The 18,852-nt window shown below is 47.1% G+C and overlaps 1 protein-coding gene across 1 annotated transcript in view; it reads right to left on the reverse strand.

The window, feature by feature from the left end:
• Positions 1–1,542: 1,542 nt before the first annotated feature.
• LOC147110506 (uncharacterized) overlaps positions 1,543–18,852 on the reverse strand; it is a gene marked incomplete at its 5' end in the record, with an annotated part of 59,740 nt that continues 42,430 nt past the window's right edge. Inside the window, 2 exons of the mRNA XM_086002235.1 lie at positions 1,543–2,318; positions 4,327–4,495. Coding sequence (XP_085858361.1) covers positions 1,929–2,318; positions 4,327–4,495 — 559 coding nt within the window. The remainder of the gene's footprint in view (positions 2,319–4,326; positions 4,496–18,852) is intronic.

The raw sequence follows: 18,852 nt of genomic DNA on the forward strand, positions 1-18,852 counted from the left end.
AATTGGTTTATAAAGCAACCTTTTATCATTAACCATTTTGCAGGGTGACGAGCAAATATTAATACAGCGGACTAGAAATTGGTTGATGCTGTGCCCGTTTTACAGGCGTGAAACAGGCTCCAAATGTGTCCAATATAGCACATCCTGCGCCGCCTGCCATATTGGTAAAGGCAGAAAAAGGTGTGTCCAGGGCCCGCGCTTGAAACAGGCGCTCGGCCCTTTGCATATGCAGATAAGGGGCCTAACGCCTGGTTGAGGCCCCCTCCTCAAAATTGGGCTGCCAAAAGAAAACCAGGCCTACCTGCGGCCTAATCGGCAGAACAGTTACCGGACCGTTGGCAGCCACTACCAAAAAGTTAAAAAAAATACTTGCCTGAATGTATCCTCCCGGCTCCACTGCAGTGCTGAAGACCGTTGCTAGCTCCCGTTTCCCTCCTTCTTGATCACCCCACTCCCCCCCTTGATCACCTCCTCCCCTTCCGATCACCCCCATCCCCACTCTCTCGATTGCCCCGCCTCTCTAGATTGCTTCCCCTCCCCAATGGTGGAACGTATTCCAGCAGATTTCATCACATGACCTCCTGCCTCCAACTGCCCACCCCCACACTCCAGCCATTGGCCGTCCGAAACGTCCATCCTCTTGGCGCCCGCCTTCCCAGCCAATTGGAAAGCAAACACCCTCTTCATTACCCGATTGGATGATTCATGGTTGTCTGTCAAACAGCCGTTTTTTCCCCCATCTCCAATATTTTTTATAACTAATACACAAATGTGTTCAAAGAAAATGAAAAAACAGGCAATTTTTTTAATGCCCCTATGATTTTTCTCCTGGGTTGCTTTCAGCGGTGTCCTGGAGAATAATATTCAATTCCTGGAGACTCCAGGCCAATCCTAGAGAGTTGGCAACCCTACCTCCCGATCACCCCACCCCCCCTCCTCCCTCCACATGCATCCGCAGCTCGTCAGTGTCATTTATATTAGGCCCGAGGCCCAATCTCGAATGGGCATCGGGCCTACACACTCCGGTGCAGGGATCGTTCCCCCAGTGAACCAATTTCCAGGCCACTGAGTTTTGTGATTGCTACTTGGCTTAGACAATCACGTGATGGGTACTTGTTAGCTGAACAAAAAAGTGAAACAAAACTACATTCATTTTTAGTGAAGGAACTGGATATCTCCAGTTTGAAATTGAAATGAATGCATAACACATCTAATTGCACTTATCACTCAAAGTGACATCTTCTGCCTTCAGCAGAGGATAATTGATATTTTTGAGTTCAAAAATGCACGGGATTTATCTTATTCTGTCAGTTCTAAAGCTGCTTCTGGCTCCACCGGTTTCCCCGCATCAGTCAAAGCTAAAATTTACTGCATTGCAAGCAGACTTGCTACTTTCTCAGAGACTGTGCCTGGGTGTGTACGACAGCAGTTTAACAGGCCACACAAGCAACTCTTCGCAGTTTAATCCTTTTTACAGGGTGATTTTAAGAGACAAAACACCCTGAATTAACATCCCAGACAAGCAAGAGAAAAGACAAAAAATTGGGGCACCATACATTTTATTTGTTTCATTCAAAACTAAGACGTCCTCTTGTTTAATATGAACAAAATTAGATTTTTTTTTTTAATTGTCTCTTTTTGACAACAGACCTCTAATTATACATACAAAATAGGAGAAATGCTGTCAATAATATGAAACATGCATTGCAAAGTTGACAACCACTGAGGTTTTGTATTTCCTTGGACCACTAGCTAATTTCTCAGGATTTATTTTAGATTCTGTATTAAATGATCCAAGGGCAAAGCAAATAAAGTCACGCACAAAGTTTCACAATAATAGTCAGAAAAAGAAACACATGGTCCAACTATTTGTAGTTTTGTGCTTAAGTCAAGAAAGAAAGAATGTGCATCAATACACAGGTTTGACGTTAAAACAGCGCCTTTCGCGAACTCAGGACGTCCCAAAGCGCTTTACAGCCAATGAAGTACATTTGAAGTGTGGCCGATGTTGCAAGAATCAGGTTTGACGTTAAAACAGAAGAGGCAAGTATGAAAAGCCTGGTCTTTCCAGCCACGTTCAGACTCAGCTGCTGTCGAGAGTTACTGGACCATCGGTTGAACATAGTTCCGTGGGAAAAAGCCAATGCGACCTCTGCACCTTCCTTTCCACCAGTTCGGGTCCGCGCTCTCGACAACTTCAATGATGTCGCCTCGGTAAAAGCACAGCTCCGTAGAATCTTGGGGAGTAAAGTCGAAGCACGCCTGGACATGTCCGGGCTTCTGTAACTAAAGCGCAAGAGTGTTTGGGTTAAAACACCCTGAGATTAAAAGTGCAAGATTTAGTCTTTTAAATAATTCAACACTGGAGTGGTGAAGGACATCCCACCGTAATTGCTAAATGGGGTACTGAGTTGTAGAGGTTAGAATTGCAGATAGGTTAGTGCGAAAGATCCAGAGGGGAGATGAGGAGATTTTTTTTACACAGCGAGTTGTTATGATCTAGGAGGCACTGCCTGGAAGGGTGGTGAAAGCAGATTCAATGGCCCAGAAATTCAGGTCGGGGGTTTCCTGCGGGTGCAAACCCCCCGACCTGCACTTACCTAGCGCGCCGGCCGTTGAGCTGTGGGCTCGCGTGAGATTCTGATCCTGGACCTCCTCCAACTGCCGGCGCGCAGTGCTTGCGTATCCCAGGGGCGCAGTTAGTTCGATGCATCCCCTGGGATCACGTGGGCCATGGAGAGCCAATGGTAGCAGGGAATGCTTCATTCATAAGTTTGACAGGAAGAACTGTCAAACCTATAAATACTATAAGCCCCAAAACATCACTAAAACTTCAAATACATTATAAATTACATGAAATAACTATTTTAAACAATAATTTAAATTTTTGAAAAAATTAATTACATTTTCTAACGGCGCTAAAAATAAACTTACCTTTCTTTAAAGTATTTAAAAATAATAAACCTGTGGAAAAAATGTTTTAATTTTAATTAATTCACCACTTACCTTGTTAAAAGCAGGCCTTGCGCCTGCTTTTTAAAAGTGTAACTGCTGGAGACTTACCTTCCCGGAGAAACCTGCAAAAAAAACGTAAGTTCGATGCGCACGCACTGCCTCTCCGGCGCATGCGTTCCACCTGTCAACCCCTTCTTTCAGGGAAACGGAAGTGCCGGTTTCCCGCGCATGCGCAGTGCACGCACGAAACCGGCACTTTCGTTGGGCCTACGGGTGAGTACCCCGTGCGTACTCACGCGTTGGGACCTGAATTTCTGGGCCATTTGAATAATAACTTACAAAAGGGAATTTGATATATACATGAAAAGGAAACATTTGCAGGGCTATGGGAAAAGAGCCAGGGAGTGAGACTAATTGGATAGCTCTTTCAAAGAGCCAGCACAGGCATGATGGATTGAATAGTCTCCTTCTGTGCTCTATGATTATACACAAGATAATGCCTCTATCCATTAGACAATTGTAGGAGCTAGTCTATTGCACCATACATTGGTCTGGATGGAAATCTTGTAGTGTAATACCATTGCCAAATAAATACATAAACTAAGAGCAAAGTGTATTGTACATCAGAACAGCACCACTGTAGCACACAGGACTGAAAAAATAAACACGCATAAGATTTAGTTTGCTGACTTAAATAGGGTTTCAACAAAGACTTTGGAAAATATTTGCTTCAATGAGTTGTCTGGAATAATAGAATTTATTGGAAAAGTTGACTAAGGAAAGACAGAATCTGAAGAAATGAAGCCTGATGGAGTCTGATTGACAGCTAGGGGAAAAAACTGATATACCCTCGCACACTTCATACCCAGAACCTGTGCTGGTCTCTCTCTCTCTCTTTATCTCTCTTTCAGAATATTACAGCAATAAGACTTGCCTGAACAAGATGCTACGACTAGACAGGCAGCCATTGCATCCCTCAAAGAGGCAGAAAGAAGAAAGCGTGTGCCCTGCACTACAAGCAAGAACACCAGGCAGAGCGACTTGCGCTGTACTGGAGATACTTGCACAAAAGAGGTTACCAGGGATTGGTATTAGTTAGTGCTGTCAACCATCAAGGTTGAAATAAATAGAGGAGAAAGTGAGGTCAATGCAGGATCTACTGATTAGGCAATGCCAAGGCTGTGCTTTAAAAGTCTGAAGATTGCAGGGGGCAAGCAGAGACATAAGCAGGTAAGGTGTTCCATAGTTTTAAGGTCCTAGGGTAGAACCTGTAAGAATACATATAGAATTAAATATATAAAGTTGGTTTCAGGAAAAATATAACCCCAACCTCCCTCAAATCCCACGTGACACATTCTGCAATCAACATACCTCTTCATCAGGTTTCGTATCTCTCAGGAAAATCTGTTGCTTCTTTGCAATTGTTGTGGTCCTATAAAATTCTACCAGCTCATTCAGGGAGTGAAACTTCTCTTCCCACAAGTAATATTTGCCTTCTTTGTCGCGAAGAACCTTAAAGTGCTGCACGTGTTTTCCATAGCTGTGGAAAAATGTCAAGCTCTGTGAGGATGGCAGATTTCACATTCACAATCAATGTTCCAATTATTGATACAGATACAAACAGCAGCCTGAAAATCACTGGTACTGATACAAGCAGACCCATTCCCTAACACGTGCATATGATATTTATTTGTTAGCTATTTTGACACTGGCATTATTTTAAATGGGTATCCTAACCCGCACCAAGTCCCGTTCATCCATCACCCCTGTGCTCGCTGAACTACATTGGCTCCCAGTCCCCGAACGCCTCGATTTTAAAATTCTCATCCTAGTGTTCAAATCCATCCACGGCCTCACCTCTCCCTATCTCTGTAACCTCCTCCAATCGTACAACCCTCCGAAAACTCTGCGTTCCTCCAATTCTGGCCTCTTGTGCTTCCCCGACTTCCGTCGCCCACCACTGGTGGCCATGCCTTCAGCTGCCTAGGTCCTAAGCTCTGGAATTCCCTCCCTAAACCTCTCCACCCCTCTCTCCTTTTAAGACATTCCTTAAAACCTACCTCTTTGACCAAGCTTTTGATCACCTGACTTTTGGTCACCTGACGGTGTCAATTTTTTTGCCTGATTACACGCCTGTGAAGCGCCTTGGGACATTTTACTATGGCAAAGGCGATATATAAATGCAAACTGTTGTTGTTTAATACCCCCACTAAAATCATAGACAAAGGACTAGCACACAAACATTTATCTGCTGATATCACCAACAGAAATTTCTCTCAACCCCAATACGTTCAAAGATGTAATAATGAGAACATTCTTGTGGCATCAGAGAGATATACAATGATCAGATTCTACAATGGTTTTATCCCAGAGTATTCCTGATGAAAAAAATCATTTATTTCTCATTTTCTTTCTGTGGAGCCTATCAAGAAACAAAATTGCTAGTCTTGCTGAAAGAAAACTGACTTCATGAGATAAAGAGAAAGGCAAGTTACTTGGACTGCAGCCACCAGTAACACGTGAAGTGCCACCCACGTTTGAACTTTTTCAACGTACTACAATAGGAATTGTTTTACATACTATGTGTGCACAGTTGCCTTTGAATTTACCTCTTTGAATGAGTTTCCTGTTCTAGTGCCAATATATTGAAAAATTATCAGCAGTATTTTCATACGGGCTTGTGACCACTATCAATTGGTTTGGCCAAATTCAATTCATATAGGATGGACAGGGTGGGATATGAACCCAAGTCTCAGATAAAAAGATAAGGCAAGCACTTGGATAGCCTCGAAACAGGGCACGGGGATCATGGTGTGCGATTAACCCGTGCCTATTCAATGTAATGCAGGCAGCACGCAAAATTGGTGCTGCCTGCTAATTATAACGATCGTGGTGTGCAGCTAAACATGCTGCTGAGTGGTTGCACACTCAGCAGGGGACCCAAGTTCATGTGAAGCTAGCACCAATTAAAGCTAGCCTGCACCTCTTAAAGGGGAGGTGTATTCTGGCTGGAGCAGGTACTGGAAGTTGTTGTAGAGGGGTGTGTGACCTACAGGAAGAGTGAAGATGGTGCAAAATGGCAGAGAGAGGGCTCGCAGATTTTCGCATGCAGCACTTTGAGGCCCTGGTGCAGGAGGTGAACAGGAGGAGAGAGGTCCTCTATCCACAGGGGGCCAGGAGGCCCTCCAGACAGGCACTGTGAAGGGAATGGGAGCAGATAGCCATCACTGTCAAGTCAAGCAGAGTAGCCCCGAGGACCTGGATGCAGTGCAGGAAGAAATTTAATGACTTCACACAAGTGGTCATGGTCAGTGAATTCATCTTCAAATGCCATATCCCATCAACTGCACCACTAGCCTCAGGCACTGCTCAATTCACCACATCCCCATTACTCACCTACCAACATGGTCTATCAAACACAACTCATATCCCACATTCATATGCTCCATTTCACCCTCACACACTTACCACTGCTGCAAGCCTCACACCCACATCTCATAGCTTGCCCACACTGCCAGCTATTCAATCATGATAGCCACCTCAGCCAAACATAGTGAACTACACTCACTGACACAATTCCCTCGCTCTTGCAGGACAAGATGGCGCACAATCGTAGGCAGCTGCAGCTAACTGCAGCGGGCAGGCACACCTCCATATGTTGACCCCACTCGAGGAGATGGTGCTCGCCATAATTGGAGTGGCTGTGAGTGAGGCTGTGGCCAGCGACAGCACTGAAAGCATTGAAGATGATGGTATGCACATACCTAATCCTCCTTCTCACATCCCACTTCCCCCTCATCCCACAATCTCTTCTGACTTACCAGCTGCAGATGGTGTAAACAAGCACCTCTTGCTTTCACGCCCCCTTTGCTCAGAGTTTTAAGCCCATCCTTTCCAGCATGGGTGGGCAGATCAATTAGCGCACTTGTGGACCCTACCATGAGGCAGCATCAATGTCTGAGCTTCCATTGCCGCACAAGCAGAAGCCACCCAACGTCTGAGTGCTGCAATGGAAGCTCAGACTGAAGTCATGCAAGCTCAGCTTGCTGCCACTCAAGCACAGACTGCTGCCATCATGGCTGGGTTTATCAGTGTTGAAAAGGGCTTCCAGGGTGTCACTGCAGTCCAGCAGTCTGCCCTCCAACAGATCACTAGGATTGCTGAGGCTCTGCCCCAGGGGAGTGGCAGTGGCTCCATGGAGGATGAACCGGCTGTCCGCTCTCAGGGTGACAAAATTCGTTCTCTCACCACTGCCACTCAGCCAGTACCCTTGCTGTTGCCTGTCAGCCAGCCAGCCCAGACTGCTGCCGTTCGTGCCGAGGTGGTGCAGTCTACAGCTGGGCCTACTAGGCCCAGAGCTGCTCGAGGTCATCCTGCAAGGCTACCTGCAGCTTCCCCCCCACTGAAAGTCAGCAGCCTTCCACCAGCCATGCTGCAGCCACTGGAGGAGCACTGCAGAGGAGCACCAGAGTAGGAAAGGGCACATGAAAGACAGGCACTAAGGGAATGCACAAGGGTGATTAGTTGATATTGTAATGTTAATTGAATACTTATAAGTTTATTAATTTTGTTTGGAATATTTTTTTGTGGTGGCTTTTATTGTCGCATTGTGGCCAAGAGGACACTATGACGGTCAGTTACAGAGGGACGGTAAGGTGTGGAACTGTTACTGAATGGGGAATTGGGATTGAGTTCACTGGTACTGCAATCGGATGATTCAATCGCAGACAGCCTGGGTAGAAAGGAGCTGTTTGGGTTGCCTCCTCCCTTCTGTTTCCGCCTCCTCCTCTTCCTCTTCCTCCTCCTCCTCCTCAGCTGGTCATTGTATGCTTGGTGACAAGGGCTGTGCCCTCATGATGGCGAAGTTGTGGAGTATGCAGCAGACCACAACAAATCTTGTGACGTGTTCTGGTGAGTACTGTAGGACTCATCCAGAGGGGTCCAGGCAACAGAAGCATTGTTTAAGGATGCCAATGGTCTGCTCTCTCAGATTCTGTGTGGCAGCATGGCTTTCGTTATATGCATGCTGCCCACGTGTGCGTGGGTTGAGCAGCAGAGCCAGGTGGTCAGCAGATAGCCCTTGTCGCCCAGTAGCCACCCTCTGGTTTGTCGTGGTGGCTCAAATGCTGATGGTACAGCGGGCTGCCGCAGAATGAAGGCATTATGGCTGTTGCCAGGATACCGAGCATTGACTGCATGATGCGCTGAGTGTGGTCGCACACTTGCGGGACACTGAGGGAGTGGAATCCCTTCCGGTTGCGGTACATCTCTGAATTGAGATGTAGCGCCTGCAAAGCGATGCGTGTGCAGTCAATGGCACCCTGCACCATGGGGAGGCCTGCTATCCTGGCAGCCGCGTGCTCACTCCACCTGCTTCTCTCTTATACAGGAATGGAAGACAAACTGGGAGATGTTACAGATGTTGCCTGCTCCAGCCTGGAAGGAGCCTGACTCAAAGAAGTTCAAGCTCACGGTCACCTTTACAGCCACTGGCAATGCCATCCTCGCCCTGGACTAAGGCTGGTGGCAGATTTCAGTGAGCAACACCTTAATAAAATGGAGACATCACATGCACCGTTCCTCGCTAAGCTTGAGGTAGGAGAATTGCTCCATGAAGACCCTGGGTGGATATGGCCTCCTGCTGAGAGCCCTTCTCCCTCTTCTCCTCCTGCCTCTTTGAGCAGCTTGTCTTGCCGTGTGTCGTCTCTGCTCATTCTCCCTATCATGCTGCAGGCCAAGGGGGATACAAACTACTGCACCCATGTCTGGGAGCAACTAGTCTGAGCAGATGCCTTGCAAGTCCTTGAGCACGTGCCACACCACTCCTTGTAGACTTTAGGCAACTTTAAAGAGTTCTAGAAAGAACCAAATACTTTTACAAACTCAGCAACAGCTAGTAGAAATCAATCAGCAACTAACTTGTAAATAGATGATGATCCCTTTAAATAGCACTGGTGTAGGGTCCTTCTTGCAGCTGAACACATGTTCAGCTGATCAGGTTAAGGGAAGGCATTAGCTCCAGCTTTAAGGTTGAAAATGGCAGCACTGGCATCAAATCAGCATTACACGCTGATTGACATCACAATCTGCCTAACCTGCATACTTACGGCACATGCTCACAGTGCCGATGTTAGCAACCTCACCAAAATGGCGTCCAGCGTAGCCTGCACCAGAAGTGTGCGCGTGCTGCTCGGACGCCAATTTGGCACCCATAGTGCCCAAACAACGGGCACTACGCAACAAGGGAAAAGAGGATAAACCATGCATAGCACTTGGAGGAATAATTTACCCAGAAAATGGTTAGAATGTGGAACTCGCTACCATGAGGAGTGGTTGAGGTGAATAGCATTGATCCATTTAAGGGGGAGCTAGATAACCACATGAGGGAGAAAGGAATAGAAGGATAAGTTGATGGGGTTAGATGAAGAAGGATGGGAGGAGGTTCGTGTGGAGCATAAACGCCGACATGGACCTGTCGGGCTGAATAACCTGCTTCTGTGCTGTGAATACTATGTAATGAGCAGTTGTTGGGGCGTGGAGGAGGAAAGCCCAAGAGCGATGTTGGGAGGGGCAGGAAAGAGGAAAGTTGAAGAGCAGTGCAGATGGAAGGGATAGAGGAGAGGAAGGGGAAGAGAAAAGGGGAGACTGGAGCAAGAGCAGTACTGGGAAGGTTGGAGCCTCAGATAGGTGTTGAGAAACGAGGAGAGGAGAAGTGTTCCAGCATGAACTGTGTGGGGAAGGGTGTAAGTGAGTGGTAATATGATTTGGGGAAGAGAGGGATAAGAGTGCTGGCATGAACTGGTGGGGTTAGAGGGGTATATTGTCTGTATAAACTGGGTTCATATTGGAGGGGGAAGAGTGTCTCCGTGACATGTTGGTGTTCAACATTAGATTCCAAAAACAAAACTTTTACGAGACTTAACCAACCATGAAATAGGGTCAAATTGTAACCAGATTGGATCTGATTCAGGGCTTGTGGTACAATCAGGTATGACTAGAGGCAGGAGAATGTGAAACCCATTAAATACATGGTGAGCTTTGTTGACAGGACAATAGACAAGTCCCACACTGATTACAGAGGTCTGTCTGCTGCTGAGATTTGATCAATAACAGCTGTTCCGTATCACAGAACACTCCAAGCATGCAGAAATTATCATTATTATACTAGCATTTAGTAAATAAAAACTAGAGGTAACTTTGAAATGAAAAAGAGAAAAAAATTCTGGTTTAATTAAGTGCAATAAAACAGTGTTCCAAATAATTGCATTTACAGGATATTTTATTAGCAGAAGTACTATGGCTGCTTTTAATGGGGCAGATTTGGAATTATTTAAAGCTCAGAGCACAATATTTACAGTAATACAACTTTTACCTCTGTACAAACTTGTGCAGTGACTGTTTTTATGTAGGCTATGGGGAAAGAGCAGGGAAGTGGCACTAATTGGCCAGCTCTTTCAGAGAGCCCGCACAGGCACAGTGGGACGAATGGCCTCCTTCTGTGTTGTATCATTCTATGATTCTATGATAATAAGGACCAGTGTTGTATGAGATACTCAATTAGAGGAAATGTAGTACAGTTGCACTATTAGTAAGGTACCAATGGAGTATTGGCCCACACAAGGTGAGCTTGTGGGGGGAGTGGTCTCTTGTTATTGTGCTTTACACAAGAGTTGGGTTGGGTTGGGAATGCTTGATGCTGATTTAGTTACTCTTGGTAGTAAAGCATTTTTGTTCATTTGGCAGGGGTCCCGCTTGGGATTCTTCCAAAGCAAAAACCTGCATCTGATGATAACTGCAATAGATCACAGACAACAAAGAACTCTTGCGGGAATACTAAATAGATATGCAACTGGAGAACTGCAAGTGCCCTTTCACAGTAGAAAACATGACGTTGTGGATATTCCAGTTTCCAAAGACAAAGGGATTCAAGGTTGTGCTAAGTTGGCTTATTTGAAGGAAGTGATATTGTTGATGGTAGCATGAGAGTGAAAGCTTCAACAAAGAATATTTCCTCCCTAGGGTTAGGTCATGTTGGAAGCAGCAGCAAGCTTAGAACTACCTGTTCAAATTCTGGCAGCAACTCTTCAATATCAAACAGGTAGGTGGCATTCACGATCATACTGTTGATTTTATTGCTTAACACAGGGCTACTTGGTATTAGATTATGTGCCCCAATTCTCAGTAGAAATCTGTTCAAAGGCCATTTTTACAGGTTAACTTTTAAGCAATTCCATGTGCTTAATAATTGTTTAAAACGTTTGCATTTTTGTTATTTTTATTCTCTCCTTTCAGATGTCCTTCCGAAAGCTGCTATATAAATGCAAGTTCTAGTTCGTATCTTTTCCTTTCTTTTCCTTCTTCTTTTACCTTCTTTTCTTTCATTTTTCTTTTCCTTTTCCTTTACTATTTCTTTTTTATTCCCTTGCTCTTTCTTTTCTCACTAGTAAGCCCACGGAGCAATGATAGAGCAAACAGCTGCCTGCCCTTCCTTGACTGAAGAATAGGGACAAATTTGATGGGCCAAGGGGACATTTTCTCATTCCGTGTTGAGGCTTTTAGGGCACAGGAAAGGGTTAAATTTATAGCAGGCTGAAGTAGAAGATCAGAGGAGATTACAAAAACCTTGAAGGAATGACTCCAGCACTGTAATTAATACTGTACACCACAGTGCTGCTCAAATAGAACTACCAGTAACAACAGTTACTATGGTCTTTCAAGATAAAACCATATTGTTTCATTAAAGATCAACTTGTGTTGTAGTTTCCTTATTTAAAAAGCAACCATTTGTTTGGCATATATGCATAACGATGGGATATGTTTAAAACCAATTATGACGACTTGACCTTTGTTTCTGTGACAATAAAAGAGACAGCATGACAGGGTTGTAGAGTTTCACATTGTGACATGGATTTACACTGATAACCTTGAAAATTCCGTGAAATGTGTATTCAAGAATGAACATGAACACACTCTAAATGCACTTTATATAATGCCAGCATAGCACATTATTCGGGCACTGAACACCTGAGACAAAGCAACAACTTGCATTTATATAGCTCCTTTAACACAGTAAAACATCCCAAGGCGCTTCACATGAGCATAATCAGACAAAAGAAATTGACACCGAGCCAAAGAAGGAGATATTAGGACAGGGGACCAAAAGCTTGATCAAAGAGATAGGTTTTAAGGAGTGTCTTAAAGGAGGAGAGAGAGGGTCTTACCTTTTGTTCTCCCTTTCCCCCTTTCCCTGACCCTGCACTTGCTTAAAACCTGTTATATCTCTAACTTTTGTCAGTTCTGACGAAAGGTCATCAACCTGAAACTTTAACTCTGTTTCTCTCTCCACAGATGCTAAATAAAATAAACCTGTACAACTCCTTCATTTTCATATTTAAAATATATAACCCTTTCAGGATCACTGTTTTGGCTTGAAAGGTCATTGGACCCCAAAATGTCAAATATTAATATTTGCTTGGGGGAGGGAGCCATACACCCAGACCATCCTAAAAAATACATCTTCAGTGTTCACATTCCCCATCTCAAAATTTCAGGGGGGTGGACGAAGGGTAAAGGCCCTGTGGCAGAATGGTGAGGTACAAGGCTCCCGAGATATTGGGCCTCGGACTTCGATGTCATAGGGCGGCAGAGTGCAATGGCCTGCCATTTTGTGACCTTAGGCCTGGTAGAGCCTGATAAATGGGGGTGCCACACAGCCCAATTTCTAGGTCATAAGAAGTTCATATTCCACGATATTTTTAAGTATAACTGAGGTAGATTTTTATCTTCAGTGTCTAGTCATTAAGCATTACCTGAGTGCAATGTCAACAGGAAAATTGGATGGTCTCCAGTATTGACATGCAATCCTCCCCGCCCAATGTTTTTCTCTCTATGATTTACCCAGACAAAACTTTACACCCAGGTGGTGAAGACAAAAATGTATCCTTGTAATCTTTTCACATGTTAGGCCTATGTTTAAGGCTCCAATTGAGTTGACAGCTATTTTGAAGCTTTTGGTCCACTTTTACTAGTTTCCTGGATTGACATGTATGTCACAAGCAATAGGAAAAAAAATCAGGTTTTACAAAGTTTTTGATTACATTTTTACTGAGATGCTACAACGATTTTCACAAATCAATGATTTCATTGCAGACATTCTTGTGTTTGCTTGTTTTTCTTCATGTCGCAGTCTCAGAGCTATGAGGGCAGTATTTGAGTCGCTGTCCTCATGATCACAAGACAGATTTCAGAGCCTCTATCCTGCGCAAAATCCAATTGAGACCTCAATTGAGACCAAGTGTCAGCCTTGGCTCAGTGGGTAGCACACACACCTCTGAGTCAGAAGGTTGTGGGTTCATAGTCCCCTCCATGAGACTTGAGCACATAAAATCTAGGCTGACACTCCAGTGCAGCACTGAGGAAGTGCTGCACTGTCGGAGGGGCCATCTTTCGGATGAGATGTTAAACCAAGGCCCCATCTGCTCTCTCAGGTGGATGTAAAAGATCCCATGGCAGTATTTCGAAGAAGAGCTGGGGAGTTATCCCTGGTGTCCTGGCCAATATTTACCCCTCAATCAACATCACTAAAAACAGATGATCTGGCCAGTATCACATTGCTGTTTGTGGGAGCTTGCTGTGCAGCAGTTCCTACACTCCAAAAGTACTTCATTGGCTGTAAAGCGCTTTGAGACGTCCGGTGGTCAGAAAGGCACTATACAAATGCAAGTTTTTCTTTCTCAGAGATAAGAATGGCTTTCTAACATACTGTGTTCTACAATAGGTGAGAATGTTTTAGAAAAGTCTTGCAGATGGCATTGGCTGTGCGATTTAAAATATTCAAAAAAAAACTCACATTCCTAGGTTTTCAGTTCATATATAAAAAACGAATAAATTCATAGCTAACAGACTAATTTGAAATGCGCGTGTTTATGAACAGGCCTCAGTCCCACCTGCTGACTGCAGTGCTGGATTATCGAGCACCTGGGCTGCTGCATACATCTCTGAACTACAGCTCATTCTGGCGGTGCCCTCAGCCAAAGTACGCACTTTGTACAGAATTACATAGAATTTACAGCACTGAAACAGACCATTCGGCCCAACTGGTCTATGCCGGTGTTTATGCTCCATACGAACCTCCTCCCGTCCTACTTCACTCTCAGCTTACTCCTGCTCCTAATTCTTATGTTCTTATGTAACATATCCTTCTATCCCTTTCTCCCTCATGTATTTAACTAGCTGCCCCTTAAATGCATCAATACTATTCACATCAACTACTCCTTGTGGTAGCAAGTTCCACATTCTAACCACTCTCTGGGTAAAGAAGTTTCTCCTGTTAAAACTAGACAAAATTAAACTAAACTTATGCATTTGGAGTCCAAAATAAAAACAGAAAATGTTGGAAATACTCATCCGGTCAGGCAGTATCTGTGGAGAGAGAAATAGAGTTAACGTTTCAGGTCGATGACCTTTCGTCAGAACCCAAGGAGTCCAAGGTGTCTATGAACCCATCCAGGGTGTTAATTAGAGTAACTGCACCCGGACTCAGGATCTCACAGTGGGGGACTCTGTTGCAAATGGTCCTGGTGTGGCTAGCCTCTCCATGATGCTCTGCAGTTTTATTCGGTATTCAAACCAACCCTGGTTCAACAACGAGTGTAGAAGAGCATGCCAGGAGCTGCACCAGACGTTCCTAAATTGAGGTGCCAACCTGGGGAAGCTGCAACATAGGACTACATGCATGCTAAAAAGTGGAAGCAGCATGCTATAAACAGGGCTAAGTGATCCCACAATCAACGGATCAGATCAAAGCTCTGCAGTCCTGCCACATCCAGTCGTGAATGGTGGTGGACCATTAAACAACTAACGGAGGAGGAGGCTCCAAGAATATCCCCATCCTCAATGATGGTGGAGCCCAGCACATGAGTGCAGAAGACAAGGCTGAAGCGTTTGCAACCAACTTCAGCCAGAAGTGCCGAGTGGAGGATCCATATCGGCCTATTCCCGAGGTCCCACCATCACAGAAGCCGTTCTTCAGCCAATTTGATTCACTCCACGTGATATCAAGAAACGGCTGAGTGCACTGGATACAGCAAAGGCTATGGGCCCCGACAACATCCCGGCTATCGTGCTGAAGACTTGTGCTCCAGAACTAGCTGTTATGTTCATTAATAAATAGACATTCTTATTATGAACACAGCTAGCTTTTGCTAGTTACTTTTATTGAGCACATGTGGACTTGTACAGCATCTTGTAGAGGCTTCCATCTTGACTGCTGCCTTGTGGGTAGCCTAGCCTCATGGGTAATGTAGTCTTAATATAATATATAGCTGGGTAGTGTAGTCTTTTACATACAGCTATACACAGCTCTACGGCTCCACCTAGTGTCCACTATAGAATGACATGTTATTGATCGTTACAGCCCCCTTTCTTTGAGGTTTAACAAAATCAATATCAATCAACTTTCAAGAAAACAATAAAGATAATGGCCTAGAAATTGAGTGCCCTTAGCGCCGATTTTGCGGCGCTAGAGGGCCTAGCGCTGCAATTGGCGCCGGCGCCGAAATTGCCTGGGGCCCTTCCACCGCGGTAGACCGGTAGCGCTGCGCCGGCACCGATGACGGGCCCCAGCGCCGAAATTCAGTTGCGGCCGCCTCGCCCGTGGCAGCCGCAACTAAGACTCTGGCAACAGAGTCTTACAAGTCTTTGCGCCGGCGCATTAAAGGCCCCGCGGCGGCCGGCCGCTTTCCCGCCGGCCGCCTGGCCGCAGCTCCCTCCCCGGACTTCCCCCCCCCCCCCCCCGGAACAGAAGCAAGCCCGGCACTTGTCCGAGGTGCCGGGCTCATTTTTAAAAAGATTTTCGCGGGCCGCGGCCGGTTGCAGGCAGCTCCTCCTTAAGGGAAGGAGGAGGCCTGCACTTCCCGAGCCTGCCGCACCGCATCGGGTGCCGCAGCGCCGGAATTGCGGCGCGAAACGGCAGTTAGCGCCGATTTACCGCCGCAAAGACCCTTCAGTAGCGCCGGCAGCCGTTTGGGCGCGGCCCTGCTGAATTTTTGGCGCGCGCAGGGGGACTTAGCGCCGGAAGTTAGTGCCGGCGCTAAAGCCCTGGCTAAGCCAAAACTCAATTTCTAGGCCAATATCAGTAACACTTTTGTTAGTGCTCTATAAACATAAACATTTTCAAAACAGTCAACACATTTTCAAAGCTTTACATTGTACTCAAAGATATAGGGCTAGATTTTCAGTTGCTAGCGCCAGCAGTTAGCGCCTTAAGAGAAGTGATTTTTGGGCGCTATGCGTGTAGCGCCCGTGTGCAGCGCAGTTTGCGCCCCACCCCAAATTAAGTTGCCCATTAGCGCCGGCGCAAAGTTTACCGCCCGCCCGGATGCGCGCGCAGAAAATGACGTCACATCCTCGTGCAACGCCCTTTGGCCGCCCCGATTCCAAACTTCAGTCGGACCGCCCCATTGTGCGGCTGGCGGCCGGAGCGTTTGGAAAAAGGAACGCAACACAACCAGCGCGGGCCCCGGGGGGCGCAAATTAAAGGGGACGTGCTCTCCAGTATAAAGGCCAGCCTTTTTTCAGAAAACACTCTTGTGCAACGCATTTCTGGAGACACAACAAGGAGGATAGCTAACTGGTTTCATGCAGCAAGAGCTCAGGTATTTTTGGACTCAGGCCAGAGCGCTGCAAGTGGCCTTTTGGAAATTTGAGTGTTTGCCAGGATTTGATGGGGGTTGCATGGGGTGCCAACGCGGAGCTGCAGCTCCATGTCCGTAGGGCTCGCAGACGCATTGTGAGAGGGGCAGCCCTGGCTAGAGGCAGAGGGGGCTACAGGCGTCGGCCACGTAGGCCTTACCCAGTCAGGCTATACCGCCAGCAGCGCTCCTACCTAAACATGAGTGCCGCGCGATGTGTTAAAAGGCTCCGATTCCGAAAGGAGGTGATTGCAGAGATCTGCCACCTGCTTCGCCGAGATCTGCGGCCAAAGCTCAGGTGCAGGACATCTCTGTCGGTGGAAGTGAAGGTGACGGTGGCATTGAACTTCTATGCCACCGGCTCCTTCCAATACGCTGCTGGGGACATAGCAAACATCTCCCAGTACGGCGCGCATCGCTGCATCCGCCAGGTGACCGAAGCACTGTTCAGAAGGAGAAGCCAATTCATCTCCTTCCCCATGGCCCTGGAGAGCCAGCATCAGCGCGCATTGGGATTTTCCAGACTCGGGGAATTCCCCTTGGTGCAGGGCGCCATTGACTGTGTGATGAAATATTCCATTCATCACTGCCTGTGACTGTGGTTGGTTTCAGGTTCCCCCTTACCATTGTATTGCCTGTGACTGTGGTTGGTTTCAGGTTTCTCCTCACCATTGTATTGTGTATTGGAATGTATGGAATGTGTTGTGTGTAGGGCTCCGCCCATACCTGGCCTCTATGTAAGCCAGCTCAGTCTGGCCTCACAGCCAGTACTGCAGACCTCCAGGGAAGATACCTCTCTCCACTGCGTGTTATCTTCTAAGTTAATAAAAGCCTTGTTTTGTTTCGCTAACATCGAGTCTCGGGATTATTGAGGCACATCAGACTGTACGCATGTGGCATTGCGGGCCCCTCTGGAGCATGGCGAGCAGTATCGCAACAGGAAGGGCTACCATTCTCTGAATGTGCAGCTGGTGTGTGACCACAAGCAGCGCATCATGGCAGTCAATGCCAGCTTCCCAGGCAGCAGCCACGATGCCTTTATCCTGCGGCAGAGTACTGTGCATGACATGTTCCAGGCACAGCCTCCCCAAGAGGATGGCTACTCGGGGACAAAGGCTATCCTTTGTGCACCTGGCTCATGACCCCGCTCCGCGCGCCCAGGACCGCTGCTGAAGAGGCCTACAACGAGAGCCATCAAACCACCCGCAACATCATCGAGCAAACTATTGGTGTCCTCAAGCAGCGGTTCCGCTGCCTTCATCGCTCCGGAGGAGCTCTCCAGTATTCGCCGGACCGGGTCTCCCAATTTGTGGTGGTTTGCTGCATGCTACACAACCTGGCTATCCGCAGGACTCAGGCACTGCCACCTGACGTTGGACCAGCACCTCAGGAGGAGGAGCAGGAGGAGCATGAGGAGGAGGAGGAGGAGGAGCAGGAGTACGTTCCCAGGAGGGAGCGACCAGGGCCAAGGGCCGCACGACGCCACCTTATTACACGGTACTTCTAAGCCCCCTGTCAGGGAATGGCCAGGGGCCATGAGGGAAGATGAATGCAGCCGCTCCGCAAGCCCTCAGCCGGCGAAGCCAACAAACACTAAGAAGAACAACCGTGGAGACTGCATGAATAAAGATAATTATTTATTACACAAAAATGAAAAGCCCTTCCCACATGAATCCCCAAAAACAATAAACGGGCCCCACAAAAAGCCCAACAAACGACTCACTCCCACAAACTGGGGAGGAGTCACTCCACATTTCTTCAAACCGGGCCTCAACGTCGGCCTAACGCAAAAAATAAGCCCTCCAACAACACAACCATGGGCAAAATAAAGATGGCCACCGCCATATAAAAGGAAAGCTGGCCACACCCTCTACTGAGTGGCCCGCGAGGGCGAGACCTTGCCCAGCCTTTTGCCTCCCCTGCCCGGCCTGCTGCTCCTTTGCAAGCTCTGCCCAGTGGCTGCTGCGAGGCTGGGGGAAGGCGCCTGAGGCTCAGATGCCCTTCCGCCAGATGCCACTGGGGGGCGGCCTACACGGCGTTTGGGCCTCGAGGGGCCGTCTGCTGAGTGGCGCACCTGAGCCTGGCCACCATCAGCTGCAGCCGCTTGCCCTTGACGCCCCAGTGGGGGAATGGCGGCGACGGATGGCGCAATGTGGGCCAGCTGGCGTCTGGGATGCGCTGGCTGGTGCTGTGGCGCGGTGGCACT

The sequence above is a fragment of the Somniosus microcephalus genome, chromosome 11 (genome assembly GCF_052327205.1).
Source record: "Somniosus microcephalus isolate GS21.2 chromosome 11, FLI_Smic_1.0, whole genome shotgun sequence".
NCBI lineage: Eukaryota > Metazoa > Chordata > Chondrichthyes > Squaliformes > Somniosidae > Somniosus > Somniosus microcephalus.